Source organism: Triticum aestivum, chromosome 1D (assembly GCF_018294505.1).
Source record: "Triticum aestivum cultivar Chinese Spring chromosome 1D, IWGSC CS RefSeq v2.1, whole genome shotgun sequence".
Lineage (NCBI taxonomy): Eukaryota > Viridiplantae > Streptophyta > Magnoliopsida > Poales > Poaceae > Triticum > Triticum aestivum.
In genome coordinates this window covers 211,715,849-211,738,656 of record NC_057796.1, presented here as the reverse complement: position 1 = coordinate 211,738,656, position 22,808 = coordinate 211,715,849, and the positions used below count along the sequence as shown (strand labels likewise).

The window sequence follows — 22,808 nt, the reverse complement described above, 5'->3', positions numbered from 1 at the left end:
ATTTCTGCGCATAAGTTATATATCATCTTGGAGTACACATTTTGTACTAATATTATGTTCTATGCTCAATGAAGAGTTTCTCCATGGATGGCCTATCAATGGTGCTGGATTCTGTCAAGATCTTATATATCCAAATGAATAGTTTTGATCTGAACAAGATTATTGGCTTGCTGCAATGCTTTCCATGTCTGGAGAAGTTGTATATAAAGGTGATAATTTCACGCACATTGGAAGCTCGCATATATTGTACTAGAATTAACCGTTCAGCTGTTGCTCTTTCGACACTCTTCTTTTAGACCTTAACTGTTTTCATTCTTCATGTCTATTTAGGCAACATTACGGGGTAAGAAAGTTATAACCAATCGGTGGATTTGTAAGCATCGGGATTTTCTCACTTCTCATGAGATTCGATTGAAGACAATAACGCTAGAACGATATGTAGCCAACCGTGCAAACACAAGATTTGTCACATTCTTCCTGCTGAATGCGAGGTTACTATTGTCCATCAGGCTTAAGTTTATCAGCAGCATGGTTTTGACGGATGGGTATGTCGAAGAGCAAAAAAAGGAGTTTCAGGTGGGCAAAAGAGCTTCTGAACGTGCCGGGCTTCTATTTACAACATATTGTGGTCATAATCCAGTAAATTTTACGACCCATGATGTTCATTCTATGGACCTGACCGATCCATTTGACTGTGACTGCCGAAAATAGTGCTGGAGTTAGATGTTGTTGTTGCCCTTTTCAATCTGGTTTTTTTGTAAACCTGATGAACAATTAACCCTCGTGCTTTTGCACAGTTTGTAAGCTGGAATTAGATGTTCCTGCCCTTTTCAACTCGGCTGTGACTGTCATATTTTCTTTGAAACAAGGCAAATGGCTTGCCATTCGTTTAATTTAGAGTGAAATATTGTAACAAATCCCAACCAAGGGAAATAACATCACCCTCGCCGGCTGCTTGAGCTCACTGTGCATTACAGAAGCCAAGTGATTAGCCCTCACCAGCACCCACAAACTTATTTCAAACTAGCACATCAAATGGGCTGTAAATTTTCATAGGAAAGGCTGCATGACCGTGACAGATTTGGATTCTGACATTTGGGACCCGCGAGGAAATATCCTATCCAAGGTGGTGTCGACTTACTAGCCAGTCAACAAACGATTCTACCTACCAGCCGTTGGATTGACATCCAACATCTGTCGTGTATCTTCTATCTCTTGTCTTCTTCTTCCTCCAGCCGCCCAAACCAAACCACCCCGTCGGCTCCGCCTGCTCTCGCCTCCCATGGCTCGCTGCGCCTCCGCCGCCCTACCGTACGTACCCTCCAACGTTGGCCAGTCCCTCCCTATATTCCCCCACACGTCCTGTTATTTTCCGGCGACGTCAGCCCCAACACGCACCCGCGCACGAACCAGTCAACCCTCGTACTCCCCTCCACCTGCGACTGGACCGGCGCATCTTCCACGGCTCCTGTTCGTTCCGTCCGAGGCCTCGCCGTCGTCCTTCGCCTTGCGGCCTTGGTTCGCTCGTCGTGCGCGGTGCGCCGCCCTCTTGCGTTGTCAACGTCGTCAACAACCGAGACGAACAAGGAGATGACTGTACGTGGAGAGGATGACAGTAGGGACCCACCAGCGTCATGGCAGTACGCAGGCAAGTGCCTCTTTATTACAAGCCCAAAAATATGGTTCCTCCTAATGGTTGGACATCTGGGGCTCACGCCATTGTCAACGTAGTCAATAAACGAGAGAATTACACTACGAGCGGCTGACACCAGGGACCCAACAAGTCGCGCAGTTTTTTTTGAGGAACAAGCAGTTGTTATTTATACTAGTTTTAGTGATGGATCAGGGTAACTACGGGGTTGTGCGGGGGCTGTGGCCCGTCTAGCTAGGGTTTTATTTATGTTTACCACATCATGAGCCCAGTTGTGTTTTTTTCTTGCTGAAAATGGATAGCCCAGTTCTTTTTTTTAAGAAATACCCAAACAAGGCCTACTTGCTTTATCGGCCCTGCTGGGCTGCAAATCTTTCAAGATGAGGAGAGTTTCATTCGGTTTGCCCAGAAATGGGCTGTACATTTTTAAAACACATCAAACCGGGAATTAGTTTCAATTTTTTTCATTACAAGATCTTAAATTCCATTGTTTTTTATGCGTGGACAATTATTTGGATTTTATATTTATATAAATTATTTTTCAAAATAGTTTGAATGTGAATCGATATTTCTGGATTAAAAACAGTTGACCGCACCGAAATATGCAAAATTTCGTATACTTTTTAACGTGGCCACAATATGGGGTGTAATGCTAACAAAAAGAAGATGGGCTCCAAAAAAATTCTTAAGAATTAGCAAATGGGCTATACATTATTAGAAATAATGGCAGATGGGCTGTATGTTGTTTTCCACAGATTTGAGGCTGACTTGTGCGCCTACTACAGGTTGACGCGTATGCTTTCATAAAAAAAAAGGTTGACGCACACGCAACACCCTGTCAACTTAGTCAACACACGAGAGCAGTGACTGTTGCATGTCCATCCAACGGCTGTCGTGCTTCTTCAGTCTCTGCTCTTCATGCTCCAGCCGCTCAAACCAGCGCCGACGGGACTGCCTGCTCCCTCCTCCCGCGGCCGGCTATGATGCTGCGCAGGCCTCACGGCCCCACCGTACTCCCATCGCTGGCCTAGCCATCCCTCTACTCACCCAAACCTGCTGTTATTCTCCGGCGACGGCAGACGAACCAGTAAACCCTCGTACAGTCGTACTCCCCTCCGCGTGGGAAACAAATATTGAGTATTCCCTGCCTCCGTGTCGTTCCCTTCCTAGGCCTCGCCGTCGTCCACCGCCCTGGTGCTCTCGGCGCGGCCTGGTCAACGTGGTCAAGGAACGGCTTCCATCGGACGTGGACTGTACGTGGAGAGGCTGACAGCTAGGTCCACGGCCGCAGTAAGGAAGTGCCTCCTTATTATGCGCAAAATAATTATTCCTCCACCTGACAGCAGGGACCCACCGTACGGGCCACCGTATTTTGCGAAAAAACGTTTCCCCCTTACTGTTGGGACCCACCAGCTACATCTTCGCACGCAAGGAAGTGCGTCCGAAAAAATGATTCGCCCCCCTAACTGCTGGGACCCACCAGCTACATCTTAGCACGCAAGGAAGTGCCTGACAGTCGGGACCCACCTGGTCAAAGCATACGTAGCGTTGTCATTCTGGTCGCGAACGTGTACATACATATAAACTGGTCGATGTAGAGGCGCGCACGTGTCGTAGTGCACGTGTCGTAGTAGAGGTGCGCACGTAGCATGTACACGTACGTACAGCGGCCAGGGTGCAAGAAAGAAAATACGGCCACGTACGTACATATGGGCAGGGACTCGAACGCCTACTCGCGCATACGTACATGGCTGGGTCGGAACGGAGAAACAACATCGTCGTCGTGTTCATGGGGAGCCAACCGGCTGGGTCGGAACCGAATGTGTGGTCGTGTTCATCGGGAGGGCTTGGACGGAACAGGCGATGGAAACGAGGCCTGGCGTACCGCAGAACGGAGGAAACGGACCTCCTACATTTGGAATGGGGTCCTGTTCATCGGGAGGGGTGTGGCGTACCACAAAACGGAGGAAACGGACCTCCTACGGTCGAAACGGGGGTCCTGTTGATCGGGAGGGGTGTGGCGTACCACAAAACAGAGGAAACGGACCTCCTACGGTTGAAACGAGGGTCCTGTTGATCGGGAGGGGTGTGGCGTACCGCAAAATGGAGGAAACGGACTTGTGTTGGAGCGCTACGGTCGAAACGGGGGTCCTGTTCATCGGGAGGGGTGTGGCGTACCGCAAAACGGGACTCCACGGGATACTGTTCATCTCCACCATCGACCTCCTCCAGCCTCCACGGGCTCCTGTTCATCCAGCCTCCACCGCGCGATACTCCACCGGCTACTGTTCAACCACCCCTCCACCGTCTACTGTTCATCCAGCCCTCCGCACCACGGGGTCCTGTTCAACCACCCCTCCACCGTCTACTGTTCATCCAGCCCTCCACACCACGGGGTCCTGTTCATCCAGAGGCAACGCCACCGCTCACTGTTCATCCAACCCCCCCCCCCCCCCCCGCCGCCGCAACGCTCACTGTTCATCCCAGAGGCAACATCGATCGGCTTCAGTTAGCAGCAGTAGCGAAGGAATCGCTCGATCGGGTTCAGTTAACAGCCATCGATCGATCGCTCGGGCTCAGTAACGCGTAGCCTGCAGTGCAATCGCTCGGCTTCAGTTAGAGCCCAACGCCTCGCTCGGGTTCAGTTAGAGCCAACGCCTCGCACACACGTGCATACGTGTACGAGAGAAACGCGCATCGCTCGGCCCCCGACCTCCCACCGTAACCGGTTACTCCCCAAAATTTTCCTTGCCCTCGCTTCTACCATGGTTTTTTCTGTCATGGACGGCCCAAAGAATGTCATGCAGCTGCGTCTCCAGCCCGCCCAGGACGAAAAGCCCATTTTCTGTCATGATTTTTTGTCACAGAAGTAGGAGCCCACCACATCTATGATGATACCGGGTTTTGTCACAGTTATCGTCATAGAAGTGTCATATGTATGACAGAAAAAATTTCGTTCGGCCCAAAATGTCACGGATGTGTCTTTTTTTTGTAGTGCATACATAAGCAAATAGCCACTAAAAAAGCAATTAGGTTAATGGGTTCTTAAAAGAAATATTTCGAACAAAACAAATAATTACGACACATAGCCTAATGCATGAAACACTCAGATGATAAAGGTGCTTATAAACAAATAAAGTACAACATCTAGACCTTTCTGGCACGCTTGATCATGACGCTGCGGCTATCCGTGTACTCGTCCGTTACGGGAAGCAGACACTAGCATGCGTATGCGTCCTTGGCCGCGTAGGTTATGTAGGCTAGATTCAGAGGTACCTCCCACATGTTCAGGTCCTTGGTATCGTTGTCTTCTTTCATGTTGGCGTATCAGGGGTCGATGATAGTCTCGGTGAGGTCAACCACGGAGTCCTTCTCTTGCCCGTTGCTGATGATCTTGTATTGCTTCTGGATGTCGACAAGCTTGTTGCACCAGATGGCCGAATCATCGCATTCTTCCTTCTCTCCACCGTAGCGAAGGTGCATTCGGCGCTGCCGATGAAACGGGCGAATGCTCCAGAACCTGGTGCAGCCATAGGACTGAGGCGAGGCAAAGCTTCACCGAGTCCGTATCGTTGGTGTACATCACATTCAACTTGGTGCAGCCATAGGACTGAACGGCGAACTCAAAGGGGAACTCCTTGCTGAAGTCCATATCCAGCAGGCTCACCCCTCGGATCGCCATTGGAGTCTCGTCGAGTGAACGAGTGTGTAGGCGGCGGTAGCAGTTCGTTTTTCAGCTCTTGGGGAACTGGATTCAACAGTAAACTGAGTGTGTACATGCGACAACAGTTACTACCCCTCCCTCGTCCGCTGCACGCCCGGCAGAAGATGCACCCTCGGCGCATTCAAACGCCTCCATTAAGAAACCTACTCCAGCCACACGTCGGTTCACGAGCGGGTCTATATTGGTACTGTAATAACAGGAGTTAGTGGTCACTTTACTTAAATTTAATTAGCTTTAATAGAAATTTATACTTAAAATAAGCAATGCATTGGCTCGTTCTATCAGTGCCACAGGATCAACATGCACAACAATTAGAATTATTATTCTCAGGACGCACATGATCAGCACATTTGTCGCACTTTCACAAAGATAATACTACCAAGTTTGAAGTGTTTGTTATGGTTGTTGTCCTCTACATCATCATGCCGTGTTTCCCAGCTTGCAAGATTCAGAACCAACAAATAAGATCCAAATAATAAGTACAACAAAGATGCCTACACATCTCATTGATTCCCAGCTTGCAAGATTCAGAACCAACAAATAAGATCCAAATAATAAGTACAACAAAGATGCCTACACATCTCATTGATTCCCAGCTTGCAAGATTCAGAACCAACAAATAAGATTCAAATAATAAGTACAACAAAGATGCCTACACATCTCATTGATTCCCAGCTTGCAAGATTCAGAACCAACCCATTAGAGCCTTTTGATAAAGTGAATATCGGGATTAAATCCATCTTGGCTAGCCATGTCATACAATCGAAGAACTTGGCGAATGCTCTTGACCGTCACAACATCTGTAGTTGAGTATTCCTGTTTGCACAGCACAAACAAGGAGAGCATGATTTCGCTTTAATAGTGGCCTCCTTGAACTCAACCTGCAGCTCCACTAGGATGAGGTCTGCCTGGAGTTCCATGATTCAATTCATGCACCTTTTTCTGCAGTTCACCTAAACTGAAGCAAAGATTGCATCATTCAGCTAGCAAGAAGTACTTGCTCTTGTGAGCTGGCAGGTTCTTCTTTAGTAGTTGCACTAAAATTGAGGAACATTAAGGTTGGCTATCCGGCTCATGTAAGGTGCAACTATAATTTTCTTATCCTTTTGTGCAGTTCCACTAAAATAAAGTGCCATTATGGTGACAGTGATGGCTCCATCTTGCAAAGGCTAATAAAATGTTGCACGAAATTACCAGCAGAACTTGACGGAGATTTTGGAAACTCCAATCACCATTTTGTGCAGTTCCACCAAAATTGAGAGATGTTGCCCATGTGACATTTTAGTTGAACTGCACAAGACACTCATTTCAAAAAAAAGTGTTTTGTGCAGTTCACCAAAAGGTCACAATAGCAACAAGGTGAAATGGATATCCCTATCTGCACAAAAAGATAGAAAGTAAACAGTTGCTGGTCAATAAGAATATACGAAACATATACAAAATGAAAAGAAGCATCTTAATTATGTTCATGGCAATCACACAAGGACAGTAGAAATTTTTAAACGTCAGCAATGCTTCATGTTACCAGAAGCATTACGATCAACAATGAGATTCCTCAAATATGGGATTACTTTAATGGTGGCATTGCTTGTTTACCAGACACAGTAAATCAACAGCAGCTAAAGAGTTGGTTTAAGGGCATGGGACCGTGGGGACACCAGGACACTCTGCAGCGTAAAGGAGCAACTTACTTATCATACTAGGGAAAACAGCAGGAGTGCCATTTGTAACACAGTTTAATTGCATCTTATCACTCGAGGCATTAGATTAACAATAACACTGGCTAGACATGTCCCTAAGGTAACAGTGTGATCGCTTCATTTTACATGCGCCCTTACATTAACAACAGCAAAAGGTTGGTATAAGGACATGCGACAGTGGATGCATCAGCACAATGTACCTACAAGGAGGCATAAAGTGCTGATGCTGAGTTTGTTCATGCTATGTGAGGGCAGAAAACCTAATCCTGGAGACCTTGTACTATGTGAGGGCAGCAAATCTAATCCTGGGGACCTTTTACTATGTGAGGGCAGCAAATCTAATCCTGGAGACCTTTTACTATGTGAGGGCAGCAAATCTAATCCTGGAGACCTTTTACTATGTGAGGGCAGCAAATCTAATCCTGGAGACCTTTTACTATGTGAGGGTAGCAAATCTAATCCTGGAGACCTTTTACTATGTGAGGGCAGCAAATCTAATTGTCAGGACCCCGATTCCAAGTCACATCGATCTAGCCGGTAACACCTCATATCACTTTGCGGCCTCACGCACGGTATTCCCACGGGTGTCGCCTTACCATGGCCCAGGACCGTTTGCGTCTTTTGTCTCACGTATATGATAGTGTCGCTAGCATCCATATGACAGAGAACCCGGGCCGACATGACTAGTCGTGAACCCAAAGTGGCACTAACTTATGGGGACAGGCATACATGAATCAACATCGAGCATGTCGGTCAGCAGCGTGCGAATCCGGGCTGTAGCACTGGGCTAACAGGACTCCGATGAACCGGGCTGTAGCAGGCTAGGTAGGACTCCGGATGTCACCGCGTGACATTTCCCCGAAGGGACAGACACAGGAACGAAGTGAATCACATGCCGGCCAGTCAAGTGTTCCGGAGCAGTAGTGCTGGGCTAGCAGGACTCCGGTGAACCGGGCTGTAGTGGACTACTATGGCTCATGGAAGCACAAGTCTACATTTCCCCATAAGAGAGGCTACCATGGATAAACAACTAGGTTGTCGGATCCCACACATACCAAGCATTTCAATCATACACACAATATGCTCGATATGTGCAAATACAACATGGCATCACAACAAGACTGTACGACTCAGAGTATTTATTCACTAGGCTCCGAGGAGCGAGATATTACAAACATAGGTCTCATGACCCAACATTCAGAGCATACAAGTCAAACACATGCGGAAGCTTAACATGTCTGAGTACAGACATCTACAAATGAAAAAGGCTGAGAAGCCTGACTATTTACTAGATCCTGCCGAGGGCACAAGATCGTAGCTGAGGTATCAAGCTAAATGTCCAAGTCCACACGGAACTACTAGCGAGACTGACGTCTCTCTGCAAAACATAGAATAGGCAAATGTGAGTACAAATGTACCCAGCAAGACTTACATCAGAACTAGCTACATATGCATCGGAATCAACAAAGGGGGTGGTGGAGTTTAACTACAGCAAGCCAGCTTTGACTCGGTGGCTATCCTGAACTACGACTGCAAGTAACTCTTTTGAGGTGGCGCACACGAGTCCACATATTCACCATATCAATTCACCACTATGGATCCGCTCCCGTCTCCCTACGAGAACGCCATCCATAGCACTCACGCTTATCTTGCGCATTTTAGAGTATCCACTTTCACTTGTCTATGAACTGTTATAGGCGACCCAGAAGTCCTTTTCCGCGGACACGGCTATTCGAACAGATGATGTTAACCCTGCAGGGGTGTACTTCGTCACACACGCTCTCGCCACTTACCACCATGTACACGTCGTGTACCTCGGCAACCTTCAAGCGGAAGCCTGGCGAGGGAGTCGGCCACGACCTGACTAACCACACAAGTCTCTAGTCCAGGTTTATCGCCTATTCGGGTTCCATCCGCAAGGAAATCCGGCCGGGGTGTCGCTCACGGCCCCAAACGATGTGTGCAGGGTTCCCGAGCCCACCATCCGGGTGCCACTCGGTACACCAGGCCACGTGTGCCTAGTCTGTCCCAAGCCCACCTATACCGGGTGCCACTTGGTAGACTACTAACACTACCTACAAACACCAGAAACTAGTTGCAACTCCTGGACAGAGATCAGGTTGATTAATAAGTCGAGAGAGCTTGGAGCGCCCGGAGCCCAATGTGTGGTAGTAACTGTTCATGGATCACAAACACAGAACTCAGTTCCTGAGGACGGTTTCAATGAGACAACCCACCATGTACTCCTACATGGCCTCTCACCGCTACCTTTACCAAATCGTGTTCACACACTTAGCTCTCACACAGTAGGACATGTTCACAACTTTCCAATTCATTCCCGATGAATCAGACCTGACACAACTCTAAGCAATAGCAGGCATGACAAACAAGCATGAATGAGTAGGCACATCAGGGCTCAAACAACTCCTACTCATGCTAGTGGGTTTCATCTATTTACTGTGGCAATGACAGGTCATGCAGAGGATAAAGGGGTTCAGCTACCGCAACAAGTAACAGATGAATCGTTGCTGTCCTAATGCAGTAAAAGAGAGCAGGAGTGAGAGAGTGGGATTGTATCGGAATGAACAAGGGGGTTTTGCTTGCCTGGCACTTCTGAAGATAGCATTGAGTCTTCATTAGTGTCAACGATCACAACGCCGGAACATCGTCTACCGAGAGGGGACAAATACCGGCAACACAGAAGGAAAACACAATCAATGCAATGCACAATATGATGCATGATCATGACATGTCAATATGCGGTGTGTTGGCCTAATGCAACTACAATCAGATGGGTTTGAGTTATTTTGAACCCAAGGTTCAAGTTCAAACTCAAACTATGAATTTATAAAATGCATTATCATGTTTTGATATAAACAGAAGGTTTAAGTTGCTTTATCATGCATGAAACCAGTGCAGATGGATAGATCGGATTTTTCTGATCATTTTTCATATATAATTTGTTTCATTTGGAGCTACGGTTGAATTTCTATGAATTTTAGAAGTTTATAACATTTTCTGAAATAAATAAACCATTTAAGATTTATTTAAATTCTAGAAATGAATTACTGCGTCAGCATGACATCGCTGTGATGTCAGCGGTCAACAGGGCGTCCAGAGTCAAACCTGACGTGTGGGCTCCACACGTCAGTGACACAGGGGTTAAACTGGTTTAACTGATCTAAACTGAAACTTAACTAGAGTTAGTTAGGGCGTGGGGCCCATATGTCAGTGACCCAGGGTTCATTAGCTTAGTGCTAATTAGTGGTTAGGCCGGCGTTTAGCCGCCGGCGAGGTGCCGAGACGGCGACCATGCGCGGATTCGCATCACAGGCCACGGTTCGTTGCACCGGTGGCACCTTTGGAACGCTGGGCCTCGTCCGCGTCGATTGGCGGCGGAACGAGACCAAATGGTCGCCGGAGACGATGACGGCGACCAAATCAGCGGCGGCTGGAGCTCGGGCAGGACCGGCTACTTGCTATGGTGCATGGGAAGGTGAGCTAGCAGGTGCGTTCGTCTCCTCGGAGCAGCACGAGCACGATGACGTGCTCAGGGGCAAGCTACGACGTCTGAAGCCACGACGGTGACATGGCCGTCGACGGCGAGCTTCGGGCACTTGAGGGTGCGTACGGGCACGGGGAGCAGGGGAAAGAAGGTGGAGCTCACAGTGGAGTCGGAGACGGTCTCAGCGAGCTCGGGGAGGCGGAGACGGCGGCAAATTGACGGTGGAGATCCTCGGTGGCCGAGGAGGGGAACGGCGGAGCTGGCGGCATCCAGGGCTTCCGGTGCCTTCCTTCTTGGTGGGGAGGAAGAGGGGGATGAGGCGGGGCTTCCTGGCGCGTCGGCGAGGCGAGGGGAGCACGGTGGCCGTGGCAAACGGCGTCGGCGACGACGAGCTCCGCTCGGGCAGAGAGGGAGAGAGAGCGGAGGAGGGGGAGGAGGTCGGGAGAGAGTGAGAGAGTTCCAGGGGGTGGCGTGGCACTGGGAGAGACGTCCAGGGGGAGGAGGAGGCAGCCAGGCAGGGAGGAGGTGGCTGGCGTGTGGCTGCCCGCGCCGGGCACGCGCCCCTGCCTATTGGCGCGAGGAGGAAGGCGACAGAGGGGCTGCGGTGGTGGGCTGGGCCGGCCACTTGGGCCGTCAGGTAAGCCCAGGTGAGGTTCCTCTCTCTCTCACCTTTCTATTGTTTTCTGTTTTCTATTTTCTGCAATTGTTTTGGCTTTATTAAAAATGCCAGAGCATTTCCAAAAATTCTGAAAATATTTGTGGGCACTGTTGAAATTATTCCCAACAGCCCTCAACTAGTTTCAGAATTATTAGAGCATTTAAAATATTTATAGGATTTAAATGCCCCAATTCAAATACAATATGAGTTAATTCAAAAATCCAGAAATGATCTAAGGATGTATTCATCATTTTTGGCAGAGGTTTCCACCTTAACCAGAAATCATGAACTTTTCTTAGGGACATTTTGGGTTTGTTGAAAAGATTTTAATCCATCCTAGTTGAGTTGATTTAATGCTAGGGTTTGAACATCCCCATTTCAAGTTTCTTTCAAATATTAAACATGATGCACACATGACTAGCTAGCCTAGAGCAAACCAGAACTAGGGATGTGACACTAATCCTAAGACCTTTTACTATGTGAGGGCAGCAAATCTAATCCTGGAGACCTTTTACTATGTGATGGCAGCAAATCTAATCCTGGACATACTCTGTTGACTTGTCCACCAGCCGCCACTTTCTATCCTTTTTTCAACCAATAATAGATTTGTTCCTTATCCAGTTTGTACTGCATTTTCCCATTATTTCCCTTTTCAACCAAGAGACCGGTTGTGTATCCGGTCTCTACTACTTTCACCATATTATTTCCTCTTTGAATCAAGTCCTAGATTCATGCTACAACTTTCCCCCTTTCTTCGTTGTTTGAACAAAGCCCTAGATTCGAATGCATGAAGTAGCTTTACCTCTAATAATACTAAAAATTTAGGTGGCTTTGGAAGAGCTAATGGGAGTAGAAAAAGATGCACATGCAGACACGTGGGGAGCTGGGGCAGTAGAGCAAGGCCGCTTTCGAAGAACTTATACCTGAGGGTCGCCGGGATGTCGGCGGCGGCAGGTCGGATCTGCGGACAATACGGCAGGGAGGAAGAAGGGTCGGAGGACCTCCGAGCCGGCGCTGTGTCGGAGAGAACGTCACGGGCAGAGGATCGGGCCCCTCCGGCAGCTATGGGTTTCCTCCCTCGGCGGCGATGACCGCGTGAACGATGCACCTTTTAGTCCTCTACACACACCGGCCGAAGGGATCCGGCCGGATCTGTGACCAGCGGTGAGCAGAGAGAAAATGTCGCTACCGCTGTCTTGTTTATATCTGGAGAGGATGAGAGAATGAAGAGAGCAACCCTAGTAAAGCAAGCGGTCAGGCCCCTGCGTACATATATAATGGAGTGATTATCATTTTTCTCTCCACAACAAGTGTTTCAATTTGTGTACATGGCATTAAAGAAAAGAAACTCTCTATTTAAGGTGACTACTATACGACTCCTACTTACTACTAGTAGTACTAGTACTGTTCACTTGTGCTCCCCGCCCGTCCATTCATTGAACAACCCCACGGGTGAATAAACATACAGTAAGTACTTTATTTATATAGAACGAACAAGCTCGAACTATTTCGCGTAGTTAAAAGTTGAGGGCGGGGCTTTTCCCGGGCAGTACGCGCAGCAGTTTTCGGGTAGGCGGTTTGACAGAGAGGCGAGGAGGGTGAGCGAGTGGCGGATTCTCAAACATACTGCTGGAAAGGTCGGGCTGTGCGATTTGACGGCGTGTTACTGCTGGAAAGACTTGTGATATGACCACTCACTATAGTCATGAATTACTGGCGCTCTGACCGGGGTGATGCCCCCCTTCCATTCCGCGCTCTAATCTGGTGCATGACACGTCGACCCAGATGTTGGCTCTCCCACATGTCGGAGTAGTAAGAAGGAGCAAAGAATGATGCGGTATATACTAGTACTACTACTACTAGTCAGGTCGGAGGAGTGCGAACCACGGTAGCCCAGTGAACCAGCAGTGCGAACCACGGCAGCCCAGTGAACCAGCAGTGCGAACCACGGTAGCCCAGTGAACCAGCAGTAGAAAACAATGTGGTGATATGGCCATAAAAAACAATGTGCTACGGTCCACACTGTAGCATGTACAGTAACACTCCTCTTTGTTTGGATCCCTGAGTTAGAGCTAGTTTGGGTTGAAATAGCCTCAAATTATCGAAACAAGAGGGGTTAGTTTGAGCTAGTTTGCTCTAACCCAGCTAAAAAAACTAGCCCGGTGGAGAGGTTCTAATTGGGTTAGTTATCCTCGGGCCCACTAAAAGAGAACTAAAAAATCTCCCCTGCCCGCACCAGATCGCTCCCCCCCTCTCGCACGACTCCTCTCTGTTCCCCATAGGGCCGCCCACCCAAGCGCCGCTCGCCCTCTCTCTCCTCCGGCCGCCCTCTCCTTCCGGCCTCCGCCGCCCTACTCCGGCCGCCCTCTCCCTCCGGCCTTCGAAGGTCGCCCCGCTCCCCCTTCACCGGTCGTTTTTCTCCCTCTGTCGTGCGCGGCAGCGGCGCATCTACCAGGGAGGTCGCGAGAGGGGTGAGTTTGTTCGTTCCTTCTCTGTCTCACGGCCATATCATTGATCTTGCTCGCTCTAGCGCTAATTCTGATTTGGAAAAGTAGATCCTGATCAAACTTGGTATAGATTTGTGGTGCACGCATGGAATTGTTTGATGCTGCTTGAGGAGGTAATAAATCTTTCTAGAGGCCCAAAGATTCAGTTCACCTTTCTAGGTATTTCAGTTTCAGGCTTGCATTATTTCTAGAGGCCCAAAGATTCAGTTCACCTTTCTAGGTATTTCAGTTTCAGGCTTGCATTATTTCTAGAGGCCCAAAGATTCAGTTCACCTTTCTAGGTATTTTAGTTACAGGCTTGCATTATTTCTAGAGGCCCAAAGATTAAGTTCCCAGTCGGCGGCAAGCGGCCCTGCTACCCATGCCGGTGTCGACCTCAACTCGCAAGGGCCGGCGTCGGAGGGGTTCCCGGGGCTTGGGCTCTACAGAGCCTTCCTCCAGAGCGACGATGGCGAGCTCCTCCCTCGGTGCGTGAGGGGCTCCGGGCTCCCTCCCTATCGTGAATGACTTCCGTGATGAGTTAGCTCATGCTTTGTTTCATGGAGTGTTTTTTTTGTGAAGCTTGATTGACGACTTGTATGTTTAAGTGGGATATCTCATTTGTATGGACAAAGTAAAAATTATCATGTTTTGCATGCTTGATTTGTAAAGATGGTTCGTTTATGTCAATTGTGAGCGGGAGGAGGCCACAGAAGAGCCGGCCACACCAAATCCGGCAGGAAATAGGGTCCAAAGTAGTCAAATGATTGAGAAAGAGCATTTATTGTCAATCTAACCCTGCCATCCATACACCTCTTTGGTTTAGAGTTAGTTCAGGGTTAGAATCTAACTCTAACCTCTAACTGAGTTAGAGTTCTCCTCGTCTCGGTTCATCGCCATCATACTTTCCCCATTCCTGTGTTTTCAGTATCCTGCGAATCAAAGAGGCCCTTTTTTGCGGGAAAAATCAAAGAGGCCCTTAGACTGGTTTAGGTCCGGTCATTTTTTATAAACGTGTTATGTCCAAAATTTAATGAACGTGCTCCGGTTTCTACGAAAATAATCCGGTTTCATGTAGTAATTCATTCATTTATTTATTCTTCTGCGGGGGGTTTGCATGTAATTCGTGAGGTCTGAAATGTAAAGTACCCCGGCATATGCTCCGAGTCGTGCATGCACTACGACCCAGATGCTCTATGTCCCACATGTCGGCGAATGGGAGCACGTGGAAATAGCCTAGGAGTACATATAGGAGGATAAATGCGTGAAAAAATATGTACTGTGAAGCGTAGCTGCGGTTCGAAAAGGAGACCTAAAGTGATGACAGCTATAGGTCGCACGCACCCAACTAGTGGTACTAGACATACGACTAATTTTTCCCTCAAAAAAAAGAGGCACGAGTGCTCAGTACTCCTATTCTATAAACACGAGTCCCATCTGACAACAGCGTCCGTGCTACAGCTAGCTCTCCTCCCTCGTTTCTCTCTTCTAATTCTAAACTCGGCCGACGCCCGGTGGGCGGGGTGGGTTTGCTCAACTGCGGCCCCACCTCACAGTGAAAACGTTACGACTGGAATAAAAATGCCATATACTCCCTCCGTTCCTAAATATAAGCCTTTTTAGATACTATTTCAAATGGAATACAGCATACAGATGTATGTAGACATAGTTTAGAGTGTAGATTCACTCATTTTGCTCCGTATGTAGTAGTCACTTGCTGGAATCTTTAGAAAGACTTATATTTGGGAACGGAGGGAGTACTATACTAATAAAACATTAAGGCCACGAGGCGATGCAGTGCTGGTTACAGGAGGCAAGAAGAAGAGATGCATCCATCGACGACGTCCACCTCCTCGACTCAGGGCGCCGGCCCACCGAACGGCGCCTAAGTAGCAGCGGCTTTCGTGGCCAGGTCGACGTGCTTCTGAACAATGGCGTCCAAAGATTCCAGCCGCTGGAAGAAGGCCAACGTCTTTCTGTCCTCGCTTGCCTTGTAGTGGCCTATGTAGATGATTTCCTCGTAGACGTGGATGTGCAGGTCGACGGTTTCTTGCATGGCGAGGCGCTGCGCGGCGAGCGCGGCCTCGAGGTGCACATTCTTCGTCGCGACCTCCGGCACCTGCAGGGCCACCAGGGCTTGAAAGAGTTCGTCACCATGGAGGCCGATGAGGGTGGCAGGCAATGAGGAGCCTGGGCGCGCGGGCTGGAGCAGTACGGCAAGGTCGTCCGCGCGCTTCTTGACGGCGGTGAACTTGCGGATGGAGTTGACCATCATGTCGTCCATGCGAGAGGCGAAGCCGGCGTCGGCGAGGGCTACGATGCCGGCGGTCGCCAGCACCGTCTGGAAACGTTGCGCGGTGCGGGGCCGCAGGCCGGCGCCTTGGATGATTTGGCACAGCCGACTGCCGCTCGCGTCCATCGCCTCCATAGGTGCTTGTGGCTTCTGGTCACTTGGTCTTGGATTGGAGTGAGCAGTGTTGCGCAGAGACTTGGGAGTAGATGGATTGGAGTGGTGGGGCGCCTTTATTATATGAGAGTCCAAACTCTGTTGCATTCACATCGTGCTGGCTCTATTCTGCTTCTCCAATTAATTCCCTCTGCATGTAATTGAGGATGCATCATTGACCGTTCAACGTCTCGGGAACCGCTACCCTCTCCCTCCTTGGCATTCAAGCACCTATGGACCCGTCGACGACGAGGTGCCTATGGTGACTTCATAAATTTCAAGATGATAGTGCCGTGCGTGTGTGCGTTCATAGGGGTGAGTGTATGCGCGTGTATATGAGCGCTTGCGTCTGTACTGTGTCAAAAAAAACGTAAATGCGTGTCAAAAAGAGACTAGTCAGTATACTCAATATTGTGCACCTCGGAGAGGAAAACGATACGTATTTATTTATGGTGCAGATTCACTCATTTTGCTCCATATGTACTCCGTCTCGGTGTAGTCTAGTCACTTGTTGAAATCTCTAGAAGGGCAAATACTCCTTTCTGGTTTACAGGGCTATACTAGCAAGTAGTTGTACGTACTAGTACAATAGTGGGCTCACATAGCAATTTTGTCTCATGCAAGAGCCTGGCTATATGCGTGCTCCAATGTTCGCAACTGCAACGTTCGGTTTGCGCTTGGCTCTTCGCCTCTTCGAGAAGACGAACAATGATGTTACTACTACTGCTTCTACAGTGTCGAATCCACTGCTGCATGTCCGTCCACCGCGAGCGGGACGGATAGCTTGTTGTAGAAGTACTACTAAGCAAAAGCCTGTCCTCGTTTGCGAGCAACCGCGTGCATGGGCGAGGGAGAAGGCGTGTAGTAGTAAAATCAAGCTTCTCCTCGTTGTACGAGTTGACGCGACACATCATAGCACTGGCCCCACATGCTTGCCTCTAAACTTGGCTGAAAGACCCGCAGTGTACAATATATTTGCTGCAACCTCTAACATTTACCCACCAAAAATTAAAATATATGTGGCCGTATGCATCGTTCTGATGCAGAGGCCGGGGAGTCCCCCCTTTTCGAAAAAAACAAATTAAAATATATATTCCCGTCTTGACCAGATGAGCGTGCAAACTACAATCACCAGGGTGACAGGTAGGGCCAGAAGACTATTTTAATTTTTTTTAAAACTTCGAGACGGCCACATAGCATGGAGTCGACCCCAATGATTTTAAGCTTACAGGCACGGTACACCGTACACGCTATCCTAGACTACTCTACACATGAAACTGTCACACGAGCGTCCGGGCTACGCTTGGCTCTTCGCCTCTTCGGGAAGTCGAACAATGATGGAGTACTACTGCACTGGAGGAGTACTACAGTACGCTTCTGGCCATCTGACACCGATTGAACTGCTGCATGTCCACCGCGTGCGGGAGGGAGAGCGTGTAGCGAAAGCTTCTCCTAGTCTTGCCAGCCACCACGCTCATGGGTGAGGGAGGGACACTCCTGCCTTTGCATGTATGACAGGTGGGCCTAACAGGTGGGTGGCCAACCTGTCATACAGCCAAAGGCAGGTGCAGTTAAGTCCGCGAGGGAGAGGATAATCAAACTTCTCGTTGATGTACGAGTTGACGCGACACATCAAAGCACTGCACTCGATATATTTCAATAATTTGCGTTTACCGATGCATTAATTACAACGCATGCATGCATGCCGTGACTCTCCTTTTGATACTTGCATGTGTTGATTTAATGCACCTTGAAGTAGTATAAAATATGTGACGGTAAAGCTTTGTAATGCCCCGGCCCAAGTCGAGAGATGGTTGTGCACGAGGAGGGCGAGATCATGCAGACCGAACAGGACCCGACGATGGAGCTCTCTAAGGTCTCGATGGACCTCACCGTGCTCCACTGCCCCTTGTGCCTCCGCCCCTTGACGCCTCCAGTGTATGAGGTTCGAATACACCTCGTCCGTTCGGCTGATTGAGCAAGGTGCAGGTTTCTTGATTGATGTGCTGTTCGATTGATTTCTGCAGTGCAAGGGAGGGCACCTGGCCTGCGCGGACTGCCGCGTCGAGCGCCCCGGGAACCAGCGGCAGTGCCAGAAGTGCGAGCGCGGCGGTGGCTTCGACGTGCGGAACACGGCGGTGGACTCCGTCCTTTTGTCGGTGAGGGTGGAGTGCCCGCACGAAGGCTGTGGGCTCTACGTCACTTACCACAAGCTCGCCGATCACCAGAGCGTGTGTCCGCTCGCGCCCTGCAAATGCCCCGTGCCCGTCTGCGGCTACGAAGGCCCGCCGCCGGCGCTCTACCACCACATCAGCACCGCGCATCCCATGCCCGTGCACAGGATCCAGTACGGCAAGGTGCTCCAGCTGCAAGTGCCACTATCGGAGCCACGGCTCTTGCTGTTCGCGGAGGAGGACGGCCGCGCGTTTTTCTTGGTCGGTGGCGTGCTCGACATCGGCGCGCCTATCGCCGTGTCGGTCGTCTGCATCAGAGCGGGGGCGTCCCCACTGCCGCACTACGTGGCCAAGCTGTGGGCGAACGGCCCGCCGGGGGAGCCCAAAGGCACGACCGACGCCGTCAAGGTGGAAATGGAGGTGACAAGCAGCAAGGATCCCGGCGACGTCGACGTGCAGGAGCTGACCTTCTTCACAGTTCCGCCCAAGCTGCTGGCCGGGGCTAAGCTGGTGTCCCTCCACATTCAGATTGACAAGCTCACGTCCTAAATGTTTCTACAGTGCCTTCTGTTTATCTTAGTAATATGCTAATATAGGGATTACCTCGGTCTACTTTAGCTTAAGAAATGGTGGGTTTTGGTGGCGATGCAGCAATTACTTCGACATCAGATCAGTAATTTCCAACAGTCGAACGGATATTTTGTGTCTGTTGGATATAAAGTTCCTTTGGGTAAGAAGTACTACTTGTCATCAAAATGGATAAAAGGAGATGTATGTAGACGTATTTTAGTTCTAGATACGTCCCTTTTTATCCATTTTGATGACAGGCACTCCCTCCGTTCCACAATACATGCCTTCCATTTGTCAAAATATAGATGTATCTAGACATGTTTTAGTATATAGGTACATCCATGATAGAGCCAATCGGATGGTTGAGAACACTACAATTCATAGCTACAGATGCGTGTGTGACTCCCAGATGCAGAGGCCGGGGGTCATCATCCTCCTTTTCGAGAAAAAACACACGCGTGTGTGAGAGGACGAGTGCCTCTTCTCTTCCTGATAACGTACTAAACTCAGAGTACAAGTTTTTGTGGGTGGCACGATGGTGTTTGCGAGAAGTCCCGAGAGATAGGTTTAATGCATCTGAAAAAAAGACTAGCCTAGAGCTCGCCACGCGGCTATTCCTGTCGAACGCCCCATTAACCGTAAGATATGTATACGACGGTGCCAGTTATTGCACGTACACAGCAGTAGAAAAAGAACTACTCCATCCGGGAATAGTGCCGCACTTCGAAACTAGAACCGTCAATAAATTTTGAGCCTGCGTCTCGTCACATTCCAAATTACTCCACGCTATATTGAATTGCAAACTTGTTCACACCGATCACAACGTAAACGGTTTCCCACTTAGGGGCGTATTAGTACCACGCTATATTGAATTGCAAACCTGTTCACACCGATCACAACCTAAACGGTTTCCCACTTAGGAGCGTATTAGTACTCGGTTATAAATACTAGTATGCCAAGATGACTGCACATTCCTCCTCAACTCCTCATCCACAAAAACAAACAAGTCATTCAGCATCCTTCCCTTGCGTCTGCCATGGCCAGCGTGAGTTCTGGGTCGAGAGATTGCCACCAGGGAGAGGCGAGCATGGAAGCGGAAGCACGAGAGATGTCCCGCCTTGCTGCAAAAGCAGCCGACATGTCCCGCCGCGCGGAAGTAGCAGCACAGAGGTCCCACCGCGCCGCTGAAACAGCACGGAGGTCCCGCCGCACCGTCGATGCAGCAGATTGGTCCGGCCGCGCCGCGGAAACAGCAGAGATGTCTCGCAGCGCCGCGAATGTAGCAGAGATGTCCCGCCGCGCCGCGGCGGCCTGTGAAAATTTCTCGCGGGAAGGCGACGACTGTTACAGGCGCATGCATGCGATCGTCCATAGCTAGATGGATCAGATCTCCGGCTGGGCGAGGTTGCAGGACGACATGGAAGCCTCATTTGAACAGGCTACGGGCGTCATCCGGCAACTAAGGGAGGGCAATGAGAGGCTCCGGGCCGAGCGCGACCTGCTGAGGGCGAAGATCGTCCGAAGTGCAGACTAGCAGGAGGAGACCAGTGCCTTGTTGAAGAGGACCGGCATCATCATAAAGAAACTTATGGATGAGAATGACATGCTCCGCAACGAGCGCCAAAGGCTGGTGGAGGAATCCGTGGATGTTCTCAAGCAACGTCTTGAGGACACGAAAGATCTCATCGCCACTCGCCGCGGAGACTAGTTCCCGCGGCCTGCAGCAATGCATCAAGAAAGTAGAGATCAGCGAGCCAGATCCTTGTCTTCCTTCTTCTTTTGCCCTTGTGTATTTCGGGCATAGCCGCAAGTGGCTTTTTTAGTTATCTTTCTAATTATGTAGGACAATTAATCGTCCTTATATATTCATCAGTCTTGCTATAAGTCGCAGTAGATGTTATATAGGTCCGTCGGATCTTACATCATGATCCGTGCTTTTAGATTTTCCTTTTTCTCTCTTAAATCTCAGTTGAGTGAGACATAGCCATGCCATTAAACAGAGGCTCGGGCGCCATTAATGGAGACCTTGGGAGAGAGGTGGGCGGCAGATGGAGGTCAAAGGGCTCTCCTCCAGATAAGCACGCGCAGGGGTCTGATCGCATGCCTCTCGTACTCAAATAGCTACCCTGCACGGCGCCTCCTAGCTAATAAAAAATGGGGACGAGTGGCGGCACGTAAATGGTACTAGTAAATAGAACGCCCACGGTTTCAATAATACTTGTGTTTCCGATTGTAACGTGAAAGCACTTGTTCCAAAATGACTTTGTTGATTGTTAATGTGTGCGCCTTCGCAAATCGGACTGCAAAATTACCACAGCATGTTGGTGCCATGTCATGGCACCAAGCCAAGTTTCATTATTTTCATGCGTGTTTTGGATTTACAGGAATTAAAAAACTAAGTTTCTCAATGTTTCCAACCCAGCCACGACACCCAGAATTTTGAATTTCATTCCCATTTCTTGCATGGAACCTAGATATTTACCTGAGGACACACATGTGATTTTTCAACCAACTTTTGAATTATGCACACAAAGGTGACACGTTCCCTCCCAGAACCACGAGCCTTCTTGAGAGAAGCTCCGATTTGCAAGAAGCTTATACCAAAATTTGTTCCTATTCGGCCAATTTTTTTACCACGGCATGGTACTACCATGACATGACACCATGCCAAGTTTCATGATTTTAAAACCAAGTTTCTCAATGTTCTCGACCGAGCCACGATTCCCAGATGTTTGAATTTTATTCTCATCTTTTGCATGGGACCTAGAAATTCACCCGAGTACACAAATGTGATTTTTCAACCAACTTTGGTGCACGAGAGCCTGTGCTTGTAGTTCAAATTTGAATTATGCACATTGAATGACCAAAAACTCAATTAACGTGTAAATAAGGCCAAACGAAGCCGGAATAATTCCAAAATTTAACAGGGCACTCATGTAGTTCTATGTTGCCTTTGTAAATAAACTCAAGGGGGACAGTGTATATCGTTTCGCACTCAAAGGTGGCACGTTCCCTCTCAGAACCACGAGCCTTCTTGAGAGAAGCTTCGGTTTGCAAGAAGCTTATACCAAAATATGTTCCTATTCGGCCAATTTTTTTACCACAGCATGGTAGTACCATGACATGACACCCATGCCAAGTTTCATGATTTTCAGACGTGTTTTGGATTTACAAGAATTTTAAAACCAAGTTTCTCAATGTTCTCGGCCGAGCCACGATGCCCAGATGTTTGAATTTTATTCTCATTTCTTGCATGGGACCTAGAAATTCACCCGAGGACACAAATGTGATTTTTCAACCAACTTTGGTGCACGAGAGCATGTGCTTGTAGTTCAAATTTGACTTATGCACATTAAATGACCAGAAACTCAATTAATGTATAAAAAACGACAAACGAACCCGGAATAATTCCAAAATTTAACAGGGCACTCATGTAGTTCTATGTTGCCTTTGTTAAGAAACTCAAGGGGGGGCAGCGTATATCGTTTCACACTCAAAGGTGGCACGTTCCCTCTTAGAACCACGAGCTTCCAAATCGGCCCAATTTTTTACCACAACATGTTAGTGCCATGACATGACACCATGCCAAGTTTCATGATTTCCAGGCGAGTTTTGGATTTACATGAATTTAAAATCTAAGTTTCTCGATGTTCTCGGCCGAGTCACGACGCCCAGATGTTTGAATTTCATTCTCATTTCTTCCATGGGACCTAGAAATTCAACCAAGGACACACATGTGATTTTTCAACCAACTTTGGTGCACCGGAGCATGTGCATGCAGTTCATATTTAGATTATGCACATTAAAAGTCCAGAAACTCAATTAATGTATAAAAAGGCCAAACGAACCCGAAATAATTCCAAAATTTAACAGGGCACTCATATAGTTCTATGT

The 22,808-nt window shown here is 48.7% G+C and overlaps 1 protein-coding gene across 1 annotated transcript; it reads left to right on the top strand.

Moving 5' to 3' along the window:
* Window positions 1-17,980: 17,980 nt before the first annotated feature.
* On the top strand, window positions 17,981-18,893 carry LOC123167531 (putative E3 ubiquitin-protein ligase SINA-like 6). The gene is made up of 2 exons (XM_044585371.1): window positions 17,981-18,046; window positions 18,198-18,893. Exons 1-2 carry the CDS (start codon window positions 17,981-17,983, stop codon window positions 18,891-18,893), a joined length of 762 nt encoding a protein of 253 aa, XP_044441306.1.
* The last annotated feature ends 3,915 nt before the right edge of the window (window positions 18,894-22,808 follow it).

What these genes read in the sequence shown, in the direction of transcription:
- LOC123167531 (XM_044585371.1), top strand. Translation starts at nt 17,981, where the DNA reads ATGGTTGTGCACGAGGAGGGCGAGATCATGCAGACCGAACAGGACCCG. An exon ending in CGACGATGGAGCTCTCTAAG is followed by an intron (nt 18,047 to 18,197) that starts GTCTCGATGGAC and finishes TGATTTCTGCAG; the next exon opens with TGCAAGGGAGGGCACCTGGC.